The sequence below is a fragment of the Bubalus kerabau genome, chromosome 3 (assembly GCF_029407905.1).
Source record: "Bubalus kerabau isolate K-KA32 ecotype Philippines breed swamp buffalo chromosome 3, PCC_UOA_SB_1v2, whole genome shotgun sequence".
Classification (NCBI taxonomy): Eukaryota; Metazoa; Chordata; class Mammalia; order Artiodactyla; family Bovidae; genus Bubalus; species Bubalus kerabau.
This window is the reverse complement of record NC_073626.1, coordinates 189,570,371-189,592,343: the sequence shown is the minus strand read 5'-3', so window position 1 is coordinate 189,592,343 and position 21,973 is coordinate 189,570,371. Positions and strand designations below refer to the sequence as shown.

Below are 21,973 nucleotides of genomic sequence, written 5' to 3'. Positions count from 1 at the left end.
CAAGAAAAAAACAAAAAAGTTCGATACTGCCAGTAAAATTCACTGTTTGTAGCAGCTGAAACATGATAAGATGTTGAAGTGATTTTTTTTAAGGGATTATATGCTTAGAAGTTGGCCTGATATTCAGAGGCTGTGTTTCCTAAGCTAAAATAAAACTATTGTAGTCAGAGGAGAAAAAAAGAAAAAAGAAATTCTGAAGCCTTTGTGGAATTATTTATTAAAATATTCCAAAGCCACACAGCTCTAAATCTACAACACAGGAGTGTTGCAATTTCCATCTGGAGACTGGAAGGAAAAGTCTTCTCCTTAACATAAAGAAGCAAATCCAAGATAATGTATTGGATGGGTAAGTCACCCTTCTTGGTATCATTCAAGCAGCAATCCAATTCTCTGAGAATTAAAAACAACTGTCCTTGTCTTGTAAAGTAACTCTTTAAAAAAACACCAGTGTGCCTCTAGGAGTAATTCAAAACCAGTCTTACCAGTCCCAAAACCTCCTTATTGTCTCAAGGCACTTTCAGATACTGTAAAATATCAGGACATTGGAAACAGAACAAAATTATCATGCACTTAAGAGGGCCATGTGGCACCAAAAGTCTTAAAGCACTTCTCCACAAATATTAGTAAAAAGCTTTAGCCTTCTGGGCAACTGACTTTAACTTGTTCCATCTGCCAGAAATATAATTTGGATCCAACTATTTTTTTTTATAGCCTAGTAAACTTCATATTATTGTACCTACCTCATAACAAAGGCTTTAAAAGAAAGCCTTAAGACCTGTCTTGGCACCTGTCTGTATGTTTACATATGCATATGTATATATTGTTGCTGTTCAGTCGCTCAGTCATGCTGACTCTTTGCGACCCCATGTATATACACACATATATATAATATGCATGTAACGTTTTTCTACTCCAGACGGTATTCCTAAAAATTAACTTGTAAGAGAGCTGTATTTAATTGGCTTAAGGAAAGAAAAAAAAAAAACCTCTCTAAAGCTGAGACTAGTCAAAAGCATATCTTATCTCTACCAGATGTTTACCATTATAATGGTATGAATTCAACTCAAGAACAAAATGTACAATTAAAGTGCATTGCTTGATGTGTGTCAACCATGACAGTAAATTTAAAGAAAAAAAGAAGAGAGCGATATGTTGAAGTTCCTATGTTCTTTGCCATAGAACATTTGCCACTAGACCATTCAGGTATGACCTAAATCAAATCCCTTACAATTATACAGTGTAAGTGACAAATAGATTCAAGGGATTAGAAATGATAGAGTGCCTGAAGAGCTATGGACGGAGGTTCGGAGGTTCGTGACATTGTACAGGAGGCAGTGAACAAGATGAACCCCAAGAAAAAGAAATGCAAAAAGGTAAAATGGTTGTCTGACCAGGCCTTACAAAGAGCTGAAAAAAGAAGATAAGCTAAAAAAAAAAAAAAAAAAAAAAAAAAAGAAGATAAGCTAAAGACAAATGAGAAGAGGAAATACCCATTTGAATGCAGAGTTCCAAAGAATACCAAGGAACCATAAGAAAGCCTTCCTCAGCGATCAATGCAAAGAAATAGAGGAAAACAATAGAATGGGAAAGACTAGAGATCTCAAGAAAATTAGAGATACCAAGGGAATCATGCAAAGACGGGCACAATAAAGGACAGAAATGGTATGGACCTAACAGAAGCAGAAGATATTAAGAAGAGGTGGCAAAAATACACAGAACTATACAAAAAAAAATCTTCATGACCCAGATAACCACGATGGTGTGATCACTCACCTAGAGCCAGATATCACGGAATGTGAAGTCAAGTGGGCCTTAGGAAGCATCACTATGAACAAAGCTAGTGGAGGTGATGGAATTCCAGTGGAGCTATTTCAAATCCTAAAAGATGATGCTGTGAAAGTGCTGCACTCAATATGCCAGCAAATTTGGAAAACTCAGCAGTGGCCACAGGACTGGAAAAGTCACTTTTCATTCCAATCCCAAAGAAAGGCAATACCAAAGAATGTTCAAACTACCGCACAATTGCACTCATCTCACACACTAGTAAAGTAGTGCTCAAAATTCTCCAAGCCAGGCTTCAGCAATACTTGAACTGTGAACTTCCAGATGTTCAAGCTGGTTTTAGAAAAGGCAGAGGAACCAGAGATCAAATTGCCAAGATCTGCTGGATCATCGAAAAAGCAAGAGAGTTCCGGAAAAACATCTATTTCTGCTTTATTGACTATGCCAAAGCCTTTGACTGTGAAGATCACAATAAACTGTGGAAAATTCTGAAAGAGATGGGAATACCAGACCACCTGATCTGCCTCTTGAGAAATTTGTATGCAGGTCAGGAAGCAAGTTAGAACTGGACATGGAACAACAGACTGGTTCCAAATAGGAAAAGGAGTTCGTCAAGGCTGTATATTGTCACCCTGTTTATTGAACTTCTATGCAGAGTACATCATGAGAAACGCTGGACTGGAAGAAACACAAGCTGGAATCAAGATTGCCGGGAGAAATATCAATAACCTCAGATATGCAGATGACACCACCCTTATGGCAGAAAGTGAAGAGGAACTAAAAAGCCTCTTGATGAAAGTGAAAGAGGAGAGTGAAAAAGTTGGCTTAAAACTCAACATTCAGAAAACTTCAAGATCATGGCAAACAGATGGGGAAACAGTGAAACAGTGAGACTTTATTTTCTTGGGCTCCAAAATAACTGCAGGTGGTGACTATAGCCATGAAATTAAAAGACACTTGCTCCTTCAAAGAAAAGCTATGACCAACCTAGACAGCATATTAAAAAGCAGAGATATCACTTTGCCAACAAAGGTCCACCTAGTCAAAGGTATGGTTTTTCCATTAGTCTTGTATGGATGTGAGAGTTGGACTATAAAGAAGGCTGAGCACCAAAGAATTGATGCTTCTAAACTGTGGTGTTGGAGAAGACTCTTGAGAGTCCCTTGGACTGCAAGATCCAACCAGTCAATCCTAAAGTAAATGAACCCTGAATATTCATTGGAAGGACTGATACTGAAGCTGAAACTGCAATACTTTGGCCTCCTGATGCGAAGAACTGACTCACTAGAAAAGACCCTGAAGCTTGGAAAGATTGAAGGCAGGCGGAGAAGAGGGCAACAGAGGATGAGATGTTTGGATGGCATTACGGACTCGATGGATGTGAATTTGAGTGAGCTCTGGGAGTTGGTGATGAACAGGGAAGCCTGAGTGCTGCAGTCCTGGGGTGGCAAAGAGTCGGACACGACGGAGCAACTAAACTGAACTGAGTGTTCTTTGCTTCTGTGATTTCTGTTTATAAATATATATATACTTCTGTCTTTTGGCTGTGCTGCACAGCATACAGGATGTTTTGCTGACCATGGATCGAACCTGGGCTTCCACAGTAAAAGAGCCCAATCCTAGCACCTAATATATACACATTATATATGATGATATATAGTCCCAATAATTATATATAATATACATTTATAAAATATAATATATATATGAGCCACTTTGCTGAAACTAACACATTATAAATCAACTACACTTCAATAACAAAACAATAAATCAATTTTAAAATAATTTAGCCATGCTTAATGAGACTAGACTTGTTTCACAAACAAATTAGTCTTACTTTGATTTTCTTTGAAAAAATGGGCATGATTGTGGAGAGAGACATTCTATGTTTCAACAAAAGCTGTCACACCCTTGTTGGTCGCAGGACAGTTCACGCACTTTGAGCCTTTTGTCCTCTGTATAAACTGCCTCCTGCCACTTTGTGTATCGTGCCTGTAAGCTCGTCTTCCTCCCACCCTCCTGAGCTGGCATCACTAAAAACTAGGACTGCCCTTTCCCCCAGTGCCCTGCAAGATAAAGCAACTTAACATAAACTTCAAAAGGAAAAACTCACAACAGATTATGTATAAAAACCTGAATGCCTGCTGCTGTTTGTTCACCGGAACACCCAATGCCATCACCAAAGACATTTGAACTGCAAGCCAGAAAATTCCTGAGAGCCCCCAGACAGCCTCCTTTTTTTTGGCTGAGCCTCAGGGCTCGCAGGATCCCAGTTCCCACAACCAGGGATTGAACTTGTGCCCCCTGCAGTGGAGTACAGAGTCTCAGCCACTGGACTGCCAGGGAAGTCCCTCACTCCACCTAAAGATGCTTTGAGCCTGACACTTAAGAATCCTCAAAATTAACTGCCCTCTGGACTCAAAACCTGAGTTCACAATTTGTTCCCGCTAACCTCTGTTTCTCTTTTGTTTTCAAAGAAATGTTCCCCGTTAAATGCTGGCTCCAAAAAATTTTAAAAAAAAACCCCATGATGTGGCTTAAATGAAAAGACTATGAAAATACTTTTTCCAATTACATATTTGTGTGACGACTGATTTCTTCATATTCTTCAACTGAAAAAACAGATTGCAACAGATTGAATGCAGAAGCAGATAAGAAAATCCAGCCAACTTCTTTTATTCCAGACACTGAAGAGATTCTCGATACTGTAAAGCAATGACATTCTTCTCATTAACTTTTTTGTTTGTTTTGGAAAGTATTGTTTTTTTTTTATTTAAAATGTTTTTGATTAACATGTAATTGGGTTCAGTTCAGTCGCTCAGTCGTGTCCGACTCGTTGTGATCCCATGAACCGCAGCACGCCAGGCCTCCCTGTCCATCACCAACTCCTGGAGTTCACTCAAACTCACGTCCATTGTGTCGGTGATGCCATCCAACCATCTCATCCTCTGTCGTCCCCTTCTCCTTCTGCCCTCAATCTTTCCCAGCATCAGGGTCTTTTCCAATGAGTCAGCTCTTCGCATCAGGTGGCCAAAGTATTTCGGTTTCAGTGTCAACATCAGTCCTTCCAATGAACACCCAGGACTGATCTCCTTCAGAATGAACTGGCTGGATCTCCTTGCAGTCCAAGAGACTGTCAAGAGACTTCTCCAACACCACAGTTCAAAAGCATCAATTCTTCGGCGCTCAGCTTTCTTCACAGTCCAACTCTCACATCCATACATGACTACTGGAAAAACCATAGCCTTGATTAGACGGACCTTTGTTGACAAAGTAATGTCTCTGCTTTTTAATATGCTGTCTAGGTTGGTCATAACTTTCCTTCCAAGGAGTAAGTGTCTTAATTTCAGGGCTGCAATCACCATCTGCAGTGATTTTGCAGCCCCAAAAAACAAAGTCTGACACTGTTTCCACTGTTTCCCCATCTATTTGCCATGAAGTGATGGGACCAGATGCCATGATCTTAGTTTTCTGAATGTTGAGTTTTAAGCCAACTTTTTCACTCTCCTCTTTCACTTTCATCAAGAGGCCTTTTAGTTCTTTTTCACTTTCTGCCATAAGGGTGGTGTCATCTGCATATCTGAGGTTACTGATATTTCTCCCAGCAATCTTGATTCCAGCTTGTGTTTCTTCCAGTCCAGCGTTTCTCATGATGTACTCTGCATAGAAGTTAAATAAGCAGGGTAACAATATACAGCCTTGACGAACTCCTTTTCCTATTTGGAACCAGTCTGTTGTTCCATGTCCAGTTCTAACTGTTGCTTCCTGATCTGCATACAGGTTTCTCAAGAGGCAGGTCAGGTGGTCTGGTATTCCCATCTCTTTCAGAATTTTCCACAGTTTATTGTGATCTTCATAGTCAAAGGCTTTGGCATAGTCAATAAAGCAGAAATAGATGTTTTTCTGGAACTCTAATGCTTTTTCGATGATCCAGCAGATCTTGGCAATTTGATCTCTGGTTCCTCTGCCTTTTCTAAAACCAGCTTGAACATCTGGAAGTTCACAGTTCAAGTATTGCTGAAGCCTGGCTTGGAGAATTTTGAGCACTACTTTACTAGTGTGTGAGATGAGTACTATTATGTGGTAGTCTGAGCATTTTTTGGCATTGCCTTTCTTTGGGATTGGAATGAAAAGTGACCTTTTCCAGTCCTGTGGCCACTGCTGAGGTTTCCAAATTTGCTGGCATATTGAGTGCAGCACTTTCACAGCATCATCTTTTAGGATTTGAAATAGCTCCACTGGAATTCCATCACCTCCACTAGCTTTGTTCATAGTGATGCTTCCTAAGGCCCACTTGACTTCACATTCCGTGATATCTGGCTCTAGGTGAGTGATCACACCATCATGGTTATCTGGGTCATGAAGATTTTTTTTTTGTATAGTTCTGTGTATTTTTGCCACCTCTTCTTAATATCTTCTGCTTCTGTTAGGTCCATACCATTTCTGTCCTTTATCGAGCCCATCTTTGCATGAATGTTCCTAATTTTCTTGAAGAGATCTCTAGTCTTTCCCATTCTATTGTTTTCCTCTATTTCTTTGCATTGATTGCTGAGGAAGGCTTTCTTATCTCTCCTTGCTATTCTTTCGAATTCTGCATTCAAATGGGTATATCCTTCCTTTTCTCCTTTCCTTTTCGCTTCTCTTCTTTTCACAGCTATTTGTAAGGACTCCTCAAACAGCCATTTTGCCTTTGCATTTCTTTTTCTTGGGGATGGTCTTGATCCCTGTCTCCTGTAGAATATCACATAGCCCTAGCTTATCTTTGTTAAATAAATAGATATTTATTTTTTAGATCTCTCAGTCTTAAATTCAAATATAAAAAAATAATAACAGATTTTCTAGATCAAAAAGTTTCAAAACTACAGCTCTGAAGAAACTCTCTCTCAGGTGTCCCAGGAAACAGATACAGAACAGTCACACTGTTTCTACCATGGCTGGGAACTGAATGTAGACCTAACGTCCAACTCGCTGATCAAATAGGTTCTATTGTGATGTCGTCATGGTTCCCAGGCTGCTCAGTGGGTATAAAGAATCCACCTGCAGTACATGGGTTTGATCTCGGGGTTGGGAAAATCTCCTGGAGAAGGGCATGGCTCCCCACTCCAGTATTCTTGCCTCGAGAATCCCAGGGGCAGAGGAGCAGGCAGCTACAGTCCATACGGTCACAGGGAGTTGGACACAACTGAAGCCACTGAGCACACACGCACGCACAGTCAGGCTGTGCTGCAACCACGGAGCTGGCACGCTGCGACAGAAGCTCCCACATGCGGCAACTAAGAGCTGACACAGCCAAATAAATACATAAAATTTTTTAAAATGTTAAAGTTTGGGGGGAAAGGCATTATGCTGAGTGAAGGAAGCTGGACACTAAAGACTGTACTCTGTATGTTTCCATTTACATGAAGTTATAAGACAGACAAAACCAATCTGTGATGGAAAGAAATTAAAAGAAGTGTAGTTTCAGGGACCAGCTGGGAAGGGTCATGAGGGCACTTTCTGTAATGATAGTAAAATTTTGTATAACTTGACAGGGGCTCAGGTTGCTGGGATGTGGGAATTTGTTGAGACTCACTAAATGATACACATAAGATCTGTGCATTTCACCGAATGTACATTATATGAATCTCAAAAGATACGGGTGGGGAAGCTCTATACAAATATTGATCATTAGCTGATGATATGTATTGGGTTGGCCAAAAAGTATATTCAAGTTTTTCTGTAAGATGTTATGAAAAACCCAAACAAACTTTTTGCCCAGCCCAAAATACTGACGTATTTAGAGGGAAATGACTATAATTTACTATAAAATGAAATAAAAAATAAGACAGATTGAAGAATAGAGGGATGGATAGGTAAAAGAACGGCAAAATGGCCAACAGTTGAATCTAGGTGGTGGGTATCTAACTGTTTACTGTACAATTCTTTTAACTTTGCCATATGTTTGAAATTTTCAATGAATGACATGGGGAAAAATAAGCAGTGAGATTTTAAAAAGCAAATGAATAAGCCTTGGTTCTTGTTACGAGAGAAAGTACTCTGTGGTTAGGGTAGGGTACTCAGGGGCTTCAAGATGATTGGAAATTACCTATTTTTAAGCTGAAGAAATGGATACAGGGAAATTTGTTTTATTGCTTTTTAAATTATTCATTTGCCATCTTCAGGTTGTATATGTTTAGTGATTTAGAGATGCTGGGAAAGACAGATCTCTTGTCTCTGGGGTTTGCTAAGTTGGTGTTGCTGAAACACATGTAATCATTCCACCTCTTCTGGCCTCTGCGAAAAAGGCCTGGTCTGTGGTAGGAAAAAATGATCCAATTTTCTCAACAACAGAGACAAGCCTCTGTGCACTGCAAGAGCGACCCTTTGCTTCTAGCCATCAGGTGTTCATGTCATTTTTTGTACACAGCCATCTCTTTCTTAGATGAGAAGGACCACCCACCAGCCCACTCTGGAAATGCGGGGAGGCTTCCATCTCTTGTTGTCCAGCCCAAACAGGCTCTGTCCCATTTTCTTTCTGGGATTGCTATATGCGTACTGCAACAAGGTACTCCTCTTGCTGCTGAGGTTGCAAAACAAGAGGGTAATGAGCAAGGGCTGCCAGGTGCCATCCTTCTCACTGTGGGAAGAGCCTAGCTGAGCTTGAAGCCAATGCAGAGATGAGCAGGAGAGAGAAAGCCTGAATGGTATCAGCTGGTCTCCTGGATCCAGCCATTCCTGAAGCCCTGAGCAGTGATGTGAGCCAATACATTCCCCTTTTGCATAAGCCAGTTTTATGTATGTTTCGCTTTCAACTAAGAGTCCTAACTATCCAAAATCCTCCACTGCCAAAAGGCTAGGTGCAATTTCTGTGCCTACAACCCTCCACCCACAACCAAAAGACCTACTCACCTGGTGATCTCTTCTAAGGCTCCTTCGGGTAAGGCCAGCATCTCCACCAGCAGGGACAGGATCTCAAAGAACAGAGTGTGGGGGTTTGGAGGAGCCATGTCCATCAGGGCATTCTGTTCTGGGGACATGGGATGGTAGCTGCCATTACCATTTGACACCCTGGCATGCCCAAGCCCCCCACTAGCCACCTGCCCCCCCACCCCAGCTCTGAGTGCCCTGGGCTCAGCCCTGCTCACCCACAGAGCAGAAGAAGCGCCTGGTGTCTGTCATCACAGTCAAGAAGTCTTTGAAGTTCACGTGACCATCTCCTGTGGGGGCCAGAAGAATACAGAGTGGACAGGGGCCTTCCAGAGCAGGCTCGGACACTGCAACCCAGGCACGGCTGTTAGCATTTACTTGTTGGAGTTGATTATAAAAGTAACACACAGTTGATGTAGAAAGTGTGGGACACTTAGGGAAGTAGAAGGAAAAAAATTAAAATCTCCTGGGTTAGAGGCTCCCAGAAGGTTCTAGAAACAGCAGTCTGGGCTCATGTCACTCACTATCTCTGTGACCCTGCCAAAGTCTCAGCCCCACTAAGCCTTAGTTTTCTCGTCTAACAGGGTGAAGATGACCACAACACCTTTCTCAAGGGAGAGATAGAGGCAATGCACTTAGAATAGGGCCATGCACACAAACACATGCTCAACAAATGTCGGCAATTCTTATTACAGTGTGTTAGTCTTGCATGAGCACATATCTTTGCCTACAGTGTTCCCATTGTGGCCTTCAAAGTCCTGCTAGGCCTGCCTGTCAGCTGTCTGCAGCCTCACCAGGTACCAAGCTCCCCCAGCACTAACCTGCTCCCACCAGGGGCCCCTCCTCCCCCACTCCGAGCCTTTGTACGCGCTGCGTTCTCATCTCAGAATTCTCTCCAGCACACGCTAACTCTGTGTTTATTTGTTTTTCTTTCTTGTGGCCATGCGATGCAGCTTGCAGGATCTTAGTTCTGCAACTACAGACTGAACTACGGCCCCAGAAGTAAAAGTGCCAAGTCCTCACCACTGGACCACCAGGGAATTCCCTCCAGCTCTTTCTCTTAATGCTTCCTTTGACCACCACTTCCTGAGGGAAGTCAGACCAGTATAGGTTAGATTCCCAAGTGAACATTCTCATAAAACACCTGTACTTCAACCACACGCTCATGAGACCTGGGGCTTCACGGGAGCTCTGGTGGGCAGGCGCTGGGTGCTTCATTCTGTACTGTGTCCTCAGGACTTAAAACAAAGAGGCGCTTGGGAAATGCTCTCTCAACTTTGTTATTACTGTTCAGTCATTAAGTTGTGTCCAGCTCTTTGCACCTCCATGGACTGTAGCACACGAGTCTCCCTTGTCCTTCACTATATCCTGAAATTTACTCAAATTTAGGTCCATTGAGTCAGTGATGCCATCCAACCATCTCATCCTCTGTCGTCCCTTTCTCGTGCCGTCAATCTTTCCCAGCATCAGGGTCTTTCTCAATGAGCCAGCTCTTCACATCAGGTGGCCAAAGTACTGGAGCTTCAGCTTCAGCATCAGTCCTTCCAATGAATATTCAGGGTTGATTTCCTTTAGGATGGACGGGTTTGATCTCACTGTAGTCCAGGGGAATCTCAAGTCTTCTCCAGCACCACAATTTGAAAGCATCAGTTCTTTGGCACTCAGTTTTCTTTATGGTTCAACTCTCACATTCATACATAACTACTGGAAAAACCATAGCTTTGACTATACGGACATTTGTTGGCAAAGTGATGTCTCTGCTTTTTAATATGCTGTCTAGGTTTGTCATAGCTTTCCTTCTTTTAAAGGAGCAAGCGTCTTTTAATTTTGTGGCTGCAGTCACTGTCCACAGTGATTTTGGAGCCCAAGAAAATAAAATCTGTCACTGCTTTCCACTTTTCCCTCTTCTATTTGCCATGAAGCAATGGGACCAGATGCCAGTTCTCTCAACTGCTTGACAAATTAATGAATGGTCTCTAATCCTTAAAGTCATCCTTGGGGTGGGGGGTGTGGACGAACGGCAGGTGCTAATACTCTAATCCCCCTCATAGATGAAGCCTGAGACACAGACAAAAACAGGCTGTTGCGTGGGATCACCCAAGGGCCAAGCTGAGGCCAATGCCTAGCCTAGCTTGAGTGAGGACTCACCCTCAGACAGTGCTGGAGGAAACAGGGCTGCCACTCAGGGGTCAGGAGCCCAGGCCCCCAGTGCTCTGCTGTGTTCCCTGCATCTAGTCAACCAAACCACGATGGGACAATGCTCTTCATTCTGTGCCCTATGCCCTGTGTGCAAGGTATTTCTGCCAGCAGGAATGCCCTTCTTCTCGTCCTGCCTAACTCCTGCTTGCTCTTTCAGCATTTGGCTCAGGCATCACCTCCTCCAGGAAGCCTTCGTCCCTCATCCCTTATCCAAGCCACGGTGAGCACTGCTGCCTTTGGCAACTCTTCCTTCTGCGTCACTGGCTGTGCGAGCATCTCGAGGGCAGATCTCAGAGGTCTCACACATCCCTCTATGCCAGTGCCCAGCACAGGAATGGGCACACGCAGGCGGCTAAAGAACACTTAGAGGATGGACGAGACCAGCGGTCAGTGTCTCCTGCGTGCAGCCCGTGTGCTGCGTGCAGTGCTCCGGCTTTGCCTGGGTTACCTCATTCAATCTTCTCAGCAGCTCAGTGAGACAGGTAACTGCTGTGAGCCCCGTTTTACAGGCAGGGAAACTGAGATGCGATGAATTTCAGTGACCTGCCCCAGGCCATACAGCCAGTAAAACGAGTGGCCAGGTCACAAGGAATGTCCGACGGAGCACACATAATGTACTGGAGGAGTGATCTCAGAGATGACCTACATCTTAGGGTCGGGAACTAGGTCTTGGTCATCTCTGGATCCCCAGAGCCTGGCACTGCATAGGTCCTCAGGAATCACTAACCAGAACCAGCTGTATTATTTGCATTTGCCCAGAGCAAAATGAAAATGCAGCACTTCCCTCGTGGTCCAGTGGTTAAGAACCCGCCTTCTAATGCAGGAGCCTCAGGTTCCATCCCTGGTCAGAGACCTAGGATCCCACGTGGCAGGGCGACTAAGCCCACCGCTCCACAACAAGAGAAGCCCAGAACCACCGCGACTAGAGAAAGTCTGAGTGATGCAATGAGGGTCCAGTGCAACCAAAAAAAAAAAAGAAAGAAATGCAGAACAGGGCCCCTCATTCAAAAATTATCAAGAATTTCTAGACCGCAACAGCAAAGCGGTGAACCAAAGTCAGGATCCTGTCACCGAGCCCCGTGTGACTGCACAGGTCTCATGCTGCGGGTGAGCTTGATCCCGCCAGGGCTCGGGATGAAGCAACCCCACCCCCCCCCCCCAGCCCCGCACTCACCGTCAATGTCAGCGCTCCTCAGGGCACCCTCCACCTGGGCCGTTGTCAGGGAGATGCCCACAAGCAGCAGGATGTTCTCCAGGCTCTGCGCATCCACCTCACCATGACCGTTGAAGATCTCAAAGTAGCTGCGGAAGGCTGGGGTGGGCGGCGGGGTGGGGAGGGGCATGGTCACTTCCTGTCTCTAACATGCATCCCATCCGCTCCACGCACCCCTGGGCGAGCCTCCTCTATCTCATGGCTGGGTGGAGAGACGAGTGAAACACGGAGGAGCATGAAACTCGGAGGAGCAGGCTCCGTAGACGCACCTCTAGTACAAGGTCAGGCCAAGGGTGCAGTGGGCCGCCTTCACCGGCACCAGGAGCATGCCCACTCAGGGCACCGCTGCAGTGTGCCAGGAACTATGCCAAGTTCTTCACAGCCAGGTTCTCATGTAATTCTTACAACAGACTCTTAAGAGTAGAATGCTTATTTCCTTGTACAGATGGGAAAACTGAGGCTCAGAGGTTAGAGCACAAGATCTTTTTGACTCTGAGTCTGTGCCTTGGCTTTGGGGCTCTGCAGTTACATATTTAAGCTGAAGCTCCAATACTTGGGCCACCTGATGCAAAGAGCCGACTCATTGGAAATGACCCTGATGCGGGAAACATTGAAGGCAAAAGAAGAGGGTGGCGGCTGATGAGATGGTTAGATGGCATCACCAACTCAATGGACATGAATCTGAGCAAACCTTGGGAGATACTGAAGGACAGGGAAGACTGGCAGGCTGCACTCCACAAGGTCACAAAGAGTTGGACACGGCTTAGCGACTGGGCAATAACCGTTACTTATCTGGATGGACATAGCTTCTAAGATGGGCTTCCCTGGTGGCTCAGATGGTAAAGAATCCACTGGCAATGTGGGAAATCTGGGTATGATCCCTGGGTTGGGAAGATCCCCTGGAGGAGGGCATGGCAACCCATTCCAGTATCCTTGCTTGGAGGATCCCCATGGATAGAGAAGCCAGGCGGGCTACAGTCCATGGAGTCACAAAGAGTCAGACAGGACTGAGCAACTAAGCGCAGCCTCTAAGATAACTGTCTGGACCAGAGCGGAGGGCCCAGAAGGATGTTTCTCAGTCGCAGGACTCTCTCGAGTGCCAGAGCTGCATCAACCGATAGAAGAGTTACGTCCTGGTCCCAACAAGGGCAGCGCCGGTTTCACAGCTCACAGCACAGTCCAGGTTAGAATCAACAGGCCTGCTGACGAGACTGGCTCCGCCATCTGCTGAGAATCAGGGTCGCTGTTACACACGCTGCATCATGCTCGCTGCCTACATTCATATATTGAAGCCTTGACACCTGCACTGCCCATCCCCACTTGTCTTAGAATGTGACTGTATTTGGAAATAATGCCTTTAAAAGGGTGATTATGTTAAAATGAGCCCCTTAATCCAGCCTAAGGGGTGTCCTTAAGAGAAGAGGAAATTTGGACAGGGATGCACACACACAGAGGAAAGGCAGGACCCAGGAGAAGGCAGCCAGCAGCAAGCCAGGAGGGAGGCTCCAAGAGAAACCAACCAAGAGAAGAGGAAGAAACCAAATGTACCAACACCCCAGTCTGGGACTTTTAGACTCCAGAACTACAGGAAAGTAAATTTTAAGCCACCCAGTTGATGGTACTTCCTTATGTCAGCCCAAGCACACTAATATGGTTGCAGTGGGCAAGCCATGGCACTTCTATGACCCCCAATTTTCTTATCTATAAGGTGGACAGATAGATAGTGTTGAACATGGAACAATAGACTGGTTCAAAATTGGGAAAGGAGTATGTCAAGGCTGTTGTACAAGTTACATGAGAACCTGGCTGTGAAGGACTTAGCATACTGCCTGGCACACGGCAGGGGTGCCCTGAATTGGTGGTATTCCTGGTGCAAGGTGAAGGTGTGTATTGTCACCCTGTTTATTAAATTTGCAGGCAGAGTACATCATGCAAAATGCAGGGCTGGATGAATCACAAGCTGGAATCAAGATTGCTGGGAGAAATATTAACAACCTCTGATATGCAGATGACATCACCCTTATGGCAGAAACGGAAGAGGAACTAAAGAGCCTCTTGATGAGAGTGAAAGAGGAGAGTGAAAAAGCTAGCTTAAAACTCAACATTCAAAAAATTAAGATCGTGGCACCTGGTCCCATCATTTCATGGCAAATAGATGGGGAAACAGTGGAAACAGTGTCAGACTTTATTTTTCTGGGCTCCAAAATCACTGCAGATGGTGACTGCAGCCATGAAATTAAAAGATGCTTGCTCCTTGGAAGAAAAGCTATGACCAACCTGACAGCATATTAAAAAGCAGAAATGTCACTTTGCCAATAAAGCTCCGTAATAGTCACAGCTATGGTTTTTGTAGTAGTCATGTACGAATGTGATAGTTGAACCATAAAGAAGGCTGAGCGCCAAAGAATCGAGGCTTTCAACTGTGGTGCTGGAGAAAACTCTTGAGAGTCCCTTGGACGGCAAGGAGATCAAACCAGTCTATCCTAAAGGAAATCACCCCTGAATATTCACTGGAAGGAATGATGCTGAAGCTGAAGCTCCAATACTTTGGCTACCTGATACAAAGAGCTGACTCATTAGAAAAGACCCTGATGCTGGGAAAGATTGAAGGTGGGAGGAGAAGGGGGTGACAGAGGATGAGATGTTTGGATTGCATCACTGACTCAATGGACATGAGTTTGAGTAAGCTCCAGTAGTTAGTGATGTACAGGGAAGCCTGGCATGCTGCAATACATAGGGTTGCAGAGTTGGACATGACTTGGCGACTGAACAAGAGGGACAGAACAACAAGACACTCTCCCAGAGAGGCTGTATTAATTCAGCACTTGGGACATCATAGGCCTTGTAACTCTGACACACAGAACTGAAATGTGGGGAAGAGGTAGGGCTGGGCTTAGGGTTGGAGTGAGCGGTGAGCGGTGAGCTAAACAGAACAGCCCTCATTTAAGATCATCTCAAATGCAGGGTGGTTGGGCCATCAGAGCAGGGAGCCGGCTCTTTCCCCACCAGGTGGGCTGAAAGTCCTGGGAGGACGCTGGGTCTCTATGCCAATGTGTCATGTTGTGCCTGAACTCGGCTCAAGGCGGTGGGGCAATGGGTGCTGGACTTAGAAAAGCCCTCCAGAAAGGGTAGAGAGCTTTAAAGCTGAAAGGAGCGAGGGACTTCCTTGGGGGCCCAGTGGTTAAGAATCCACCTGGCAATGCAGGGGCCGGGAGTTTGAGCCCTGGTCAGGGAACTAAGATTCCAAATGCCAGGGCACAGCTAAGTGCACACACTGAAGTACTCAAGCCCACGTATTCCGGAGTCCTCGCCCCACAACTCAAGTCCGTGCGCCTAAGTGAAAGATCCCGCCTAGCCCAACAGATCCTGCAACTAAGACCAAGGAACAACATTTTTTAAAAAAGAGTGAACTGCAAAGATCCGGCCCTGGGGAGCCAAAGAGTGTATTCAGGGAAGGCACAAGGGCCCCCCTGGCCCTGTCTGGGGCTCAGACTGCTTGCTCCGTTCGTTCAGAGACCACTCGGGAAGAGAAGAGGGAAGAGGGCTCGGGTCAGCCTTCTGCCCTTCGCCACCCCGCCAGCACAGCGCAGCATGGGACGGACACAGGGCCGCGGAGTGATCGCCGGCCAGTACCCAACCCCAGCCGAAGGACCGAGGGCACTGAGAGCCCTCCCCCCCACCCCAGCCCCCGAGAAGGCCCGCCCTCACCTTCCTCCTGCTTCATGGTGAGGTGCTCCTCGGCCCTCTCCTCCCAGGTCTGACACACATTCAGGAGGCAGCGCTCCTCCAGCTCCTGCCTGCAGAGGACAGAGCCGGGCCCAGGGCATATCCGGCCGCCCACCCCCGCCTCGGACCCCGAAAGCTGGGGGGGCGAGGGGGCAGCCAGGGCAGGGGGGTCATAGGAGGGGCCCTGGGGAGGCTTTGAGAGGTCACAGGAGTCTTTGAGTGACCCGAGGGAGCAAGGCAGAGGAGATAGGCGTCTAGACGGGTTAGAAAGAGAAGCAGGGTTGGCAATGAGGAAGGGGCCTCAGTGTGAGAGACAGAGAGCCGGGAGAGGCAGGGGACGTGGAGGGGACACACAGGAGGGGCAGTTGGGCGCGACGCTGGGACGGGAGTCTGGAGGGGATGTGAGGGCCGTGGGGCCGCGCTCGGATCCCGACGCTTTCTGGGGTGGCTCCTACCGTGCCTTCAGGCTCCTCTCCCGGCTGTGGCTCCGAAGTTCTGTCCTTCTCCAGGCCAGATCCGACGCGGGCACCGGCAGGACAGCAGCGGGCCCTGGAGCGGGGCCAGGCGTCCCCGCAGGGGCGGGGACTGGCGCGGGGCCGGGCGGCCGGGCCCAGGCCCGGGCGGAGGCGGGGGCCGGGGCCTGGGCCGCAGGCAGGGGCGGAGGCAGGCTGGGGGCAGGGGCGGGCACGGGACCCAGGGCCCGGGGGCACCTCGGGCCTGGCAGGGCGCGGGCCTTGGCGGCCCTCCGAAGCGCGGCCTCCTCCTCCTCTACCTCCAGCAGGCGCCTCATGAAGCCGGGCCGGGCGCTGCCGGGATCCCGGGCACTCGTGGCCGCCGCGGGCTCCTGAGGCTGCTTCTGCGTGGGGTCCAGCCCCCTCGCTCCCGTGTCCACCGCCTCCTGGGGACGGGACGGGCAGGCGATGCGGGAGGCCTCCGGCAGCCGGACGGTCCCGCGAGCTGCTCGCGGCCACCCACCCCAGGGCACCCTCAGCCTCTCCTTCTCCTCCGGTCCCGCGGAACCCACATCTCTCTGGCATATTCTAGACCCCTTCCGCACGTCCTCCTCGACCTCTGACCTGGGCCCCGTCCCAGCTCTCCGAGCCGTGCTCTTGAGTGGTGCTTCTTTCCTCCTCTGCAGTCAGCGCAGCCTGTCCAGCTCGCTGCTTGCCCTCCCTGGAAGCACGCTCCCTGAGGGCAGGACCGCACCTGCCTCTTTGATCCTATCAACACAGCAGCCTACTCCCACTTGGCAGGCGCTCAGTAGATACCCATCCACGTGTTCAGCAAATCCAGCACCTCCTAGGTCTGTCTCTCCTAAAGAGGGATGAGCTGTCCCCTGCCTGCCTCCACCCAGGACCCCCCAGGCAGGCTCCAGCCCGGCTCTTTCTCTTGTTCAAAGATGGAGCTGTTACCACACACCTGCTCGACCTAAAGTATCAGCACTGCCCTCTCTGCCAGATTACTCCCGTCAGCATGTAAACACACTATATTATTTTCCTTCTTTAATTTAAAATTTTTTAATTATTATTACTTTAAGGTTTTTAAGCTGTGCCGTGTGGCAAGCAGGATCTGAGCTCCTGACCAGGGATTGAACCTGTGTCCCCCACATTAGGAGCGTGGCATCTTAACCACAGGACCAGAGAGCCTCTTATCTTCCTTCTTTAAAAGAAAAACTCTCAGGGCTTCCTTGGTGGTCCAGTGGTTAGGAATCCGCTTTCCATTAAAAACTAAAAAAAGAATCTGCGTTCCAATACAGGGGACATGGGTTCAGTTCCTGGCTGGGGAACTGAGATCCCCACAAGCTGTGAGGCAACTGAGCCCGTGGACACAACTGCACAGCCCAGGGGGTTCTGTGTCTGTCGGGCCTGTGCTCTGCACCTAGACAAAGTCCACGTGCTGCAGCGAAGAGACAAAGACCCAGCGCAGCCCGAAAGGAACAACACCCGCACTACACAGCCTTTCAGTGCCGCCTGATTCTCCAGCCTGCCTTTCGAGCAGAATGCCTCGAAGGATTGGCTGCGCCCGTCTCTGCGGAACACTTCCCTGACCAGAGACTAACCCTAACCCTAACCCATGTGCCCTGCATCGGAAGCACAGAATCTTAACCACTGGACCACGAGAAAAGTCCCTCCATTTCTGAATGTGGTGGAGACCAGTGGTCTGTCCTCAGATGCCTTCCTGCTCCATGCAGTCTCCTAGATGTTACCCCTGTTTTCCTCACATTTACATCTCCCATCCTGACCTCTCTCTCCTTCCTAACTCCAGACATCCTCCTGGCATTTCTTCCCGTTTGCCCAGAACGTGACCAAAGCAGACCCTGGGGTTCTTTCTTCTGCTCCTTCACTAGAGTCACTCGGAACCCAGACTGAAAGCCTCTTTAAAAAAAAAAAATTCTCTGGGCTTAGATCGAATCTGGGCTTAGAATCTGCCTGCAATGCAGGAGACCCAGGTCCAATCCCTGGGTCAGGAATATCCCCTGAAGAAGGGAATGGCAACCAACTCCAGGATTCTACCCTGGGGAATTCCATGGACAGAAGAGCCTGGCAGCCTACAGTCCAGGGCGTTGCAGAGTCGTACACAACTGACTAACACTTGCACTTTCAAAGTCAATTTACGATATTAGTTTCAAGTGTACAACATAGTGGTTCAATATTTTTGTAAATTATATTTCCTAAAAGCTCTTTTGATTCCTCTTTCTCCAACCTGCCTTTCCACCAGGCAGATGATAACTGTTCACAGGCTGCCCAATCAAATCAAAGAACTAGAAAGTGAGAGAGCTGTTGGATGTGGGGATGACTGGGAGGGGATGGGAGTCTCCCAGGCATTCAGGGAAGCTTTGGGTTGTGTGCTGTGACTGAGCAGCTGGCCGACAGAGATCCGTGCCAATGTGGAAAAAAACACTGTGGCCTGGGGTGAATTTGGGGGCTCCAGAGTGTAAGAGCAGCCTTGACTCGCAACCAAGATACACACATGTGGGCACACACATGCACATGTGCAAACACACACACATGTGCACACCCATGGAAACACGCAGGCACGGACTCACACCTTCCCCAGTTTGTGAATACTGCCCCATTCTGCCTCTTTCCTCCTTGTCCTGATCTCCCCCCACCCCGTTCCCTTCCCCACTGTGGTTCTACTTACAGGTGGATGAGCAGGCCCCAGTGTTGGCTGGATCTCCACAGCCTCGTCTCTAAACAAGGGAGAACCCCCAGGTGAGGGGGGCTGCAGCTCAAGGCTCACCCTTGCAAGGCCTTCTCTCAGCCCCAGGACACTCAGATCCACCGCTGCAGTTTCACCCCTGGGCTTCTGCTCTCAGAGGGGCTCCTCATTCTTCCACGTCCCTTGTGGGGACTTGGCCGGTGAAGAATGGGCCCATGGGGCAAAGAATTCTGTACTAGAGCTACTATACAGATGGGGAAACAGGGGTTCAGGGGGCATGGCTTGACCAAGGTCTCACATGGCTTCAAGAGCTGTCAGGACCAGAAGTCACCTCCTCCACAACTAGCAGAAGAGCAGTCTTGCTGGGGTCAGGGAGGCGTGGGCTGCCTTACCTTGCTTTGGGTGTGTCGGATCGTGGCCTGGGTGGTGGGGCAGTGTGAACTCTCTTTTCCTCCAGAGCTGCCGTAGGCATTAGGGACACTTCTTCCTGGGAACTGTCCTCACATCCCCCTGGGCCAGGCTCTGGCAGAGCCCTCTGTGGCCCAATGGGTGGGGTGTCCACCTCCTTGGGGGGCTTGTCCTCCAATTGCTGTTCACAGCTGTCCAAGGTGCAATAAGGCTCTGTTGGCTGCACTGTGTCTGACTCACTGGCTGCCAGGCAACCTGGGATGGGCTGACTCTCTGGGTCCTGCCAAGAACAAAGACGTCAAGACAGGAAGCCCCATCCTGGCTCTGAGGTGACCCTCAAAACTCACCCAGAGACCAGCTGACAAACAGTTACTCTGGTCCAAGCACTGCAAGCCTTACCTTACTGGCTCTCCTGGCACGCCTAGAAGGTTCCCTAAGCAGGGGTCAATTACTCCATTTTGAGAAATGAGGAAACTGAGGTCCAGAGGAGGCATGGCTTACCCAAAGTCGTAATCCACGCTTCTCTGTGCAGGTAGAATGGGAGCCTGGGGAAAGTGAGGCGATCTTCTTTCCATTTTATGTATTTATTTGCCACGCTGCATGGCATGTGAGATCTTAGTTCCCAGACCAGGAATCTAACCCATACCCCCTGCAAAAAAGCAAGGAGTCTTAACCACTGGACCACCAGGGAAGTCTCTGACACAATCCTCTTTAAATGGGATTTCTCAAGGGGTATTTCAAAGAACAAGAATCCTGCATGGTACTCCATACAAAAGAGATTTTTACATTAACTGATTTCAAGACTTTAATAAGTTGCTATAGTCAAGACAATGTGGGGGCCTTCCCTGGTGGTCCAAGGGTTAAGACTCCATGCTTCCACTGCAAGGGGCATGGTGGGCTCAATCCCTGGTTGGGGAAAGTCAAAGTGAAAGTTGCTCAGTCGTGTCCGACTCTTTGCGTACCCATGGACTATACAATCCATGGAATTCTCCAGGCCAGAATACTGGAGTGGGCAGCCTTTCCCTTCTCCAGGGGATCTTCCCAACCCAGGGATCGAACTCAGGTCTCCTACATTGCAGGCAGATTCTTCACCATCTGAGCCACGAGGCAAGCTCCAGAGAAAGGAGAGTCTCCAACAAATGGTGCTGGGATGACTGGGCAGCCATATGCAAGAAATGAGCCTCAATCCAACACTCAGACCACATACAAAAATTAACTCAAGCTGGATCATAAACCTAAGTGTTAAACCTAAAATAATAAAACTTCTTGGAGAAAACATAGGATAAAATCGTATGTGACTTCAGGTTAAGTTAAGATTTCTAAGAAGTAACACCAAAAGCACAGCCATAAAGAAAAAAATGATCAACTAGACTTCATCAAAATTAAGACTTCTGTTCTTTGAAAGTCACCATTGAGAGAATGGAAAAGACAGTTGACTATTCAATTAAAATGATGTGCAAAGTATTTGAATAGACATTTCTCCAAAGATACATAATATGTGCCTATAAACACATGAAAATATGCTTGACATGTTTAGTCATTTGGAAAAGAAAATAAAGACCACAGTGAGATTCCACGACACACTTATTAGAATGCTTAAAATTAAAAACAGACCATACCAAGTTTGGGGGAAGATATGGAAGAAGTGGAATTCTCATACATTGCTGATGGGATGTAAAATGGTACAACCACTTTAGAGAAAAGTTTGGCAGTTTCTTAATAAATTAAACATACAAATACCATATGATCCATTCTTCTCCTAGGCATTTATTTTCCCCAAAGAAATGAAAGTATCTGTACACACAGACATGAATGTTTCTATGTCTTATTTGTAATAGTCGAAAAGTTGAAACAAACCAAGTGTCCATCAATAGGTGAAAGAATGAAGAAATCGAGTTTTGTTTGTTAATTTCCACAGAACAGCAAAGTGATTCAATGATATATATATACACACTCTTTTTCATATTCTTTTCCATTGTGGTTTATCTCAAGTTGTTGAACATAGTTCCCTGTGCTATAAAGTAGGACAAGAAATCGTGACCTATCCATAGACTGGAATAATACTCAGCAGCAAAAAGAATAAAGTATTGGTCTACACAATAACGTAGCTGAGTCTCAAAATATTCATGCTAAGTGAAAGAAGCAAGACAAAAAGAATGGATACTTATGCTTCCATTTATGGAAAATTCTGGGAAATACAAATTCACAGCCGCAGAACACAGATCAGTTGTTGCCTGGGGCTTGGAATGAATGGGAGAACTGATGACAAAGGGGCACAGAAAACTTTTTTGGGGGGGAATGACAGATGTGTTCATTTTCTTGATTGCAGTGATGGTTTTGTGGGTGTGCACATGTATCCAAAACAATAAAGTATACACTTGAAGTATGTACAACTGTGTATCAATTGTACCTTATGAAGCTGTTGTTCTTTTTTTAAAAAAAAAAAAAAACAACCTAAACCTTAAAATAAAAAATAAATTAAAAGATATTTTATAGTCAAATAAGTTTGGAAAAGGTACCATACTCTAACCACCTCTTGAAGGGTCCCACAGAGCTCAGCAGCTAAGAAACAGCTGC

At 47.0% G+C, this 21,973-nt stretch overlaps 1 protein-coding gene across 1 annotated transcript in view; it reads right to left on the bottom strand.

The window, feature by feature from the left end:
- Positions 1 to 21,973, bottom strand: part of SPATA21 (spermatogenesis associated 21) — a 36,673-nt gene that overhangs the window by 10,222 nt on the left and 4,478 nt on the right. The window contains exons 4-11 of the mRNA XM_055574505.1: positions 19,801 to 19,870; positions 19,381 to 19,676; positions 18,971 to 19,019; positions 16,282 to 16,958; positions 15,809 to 15,897; positions 12,062 to 12,199; positions 8,907 to 8,978; positions 8,671 to 8,788 (exon numbers count right to left, since the gene is read on the bottom strand). Of these exons, the coding sequence (XP_055430480.1) occupies positions 8,671 to 8,788; positions 8,907 to 8,978; positions 12,062 to 12,199; positions 15,809 to 15,897; positions 16,282 to 16,958; positions 18,971 to 19,019; positions 19,381 to 19,676; positions 19,801 to 19,870 (1,509 nt within the window). The remainder of the gene's footprint in view (positions 1 to 8,670; positions 8,789 to 8,906; positions 8,979 to 12,061; positions 12,200 to 15,808; positions 15,898 to 16,281; positions 16,959 to 18,970; positions 19,020 to 19,380; positions 19,677 to 19,800; positions 19,871 to 21,973) is intronic.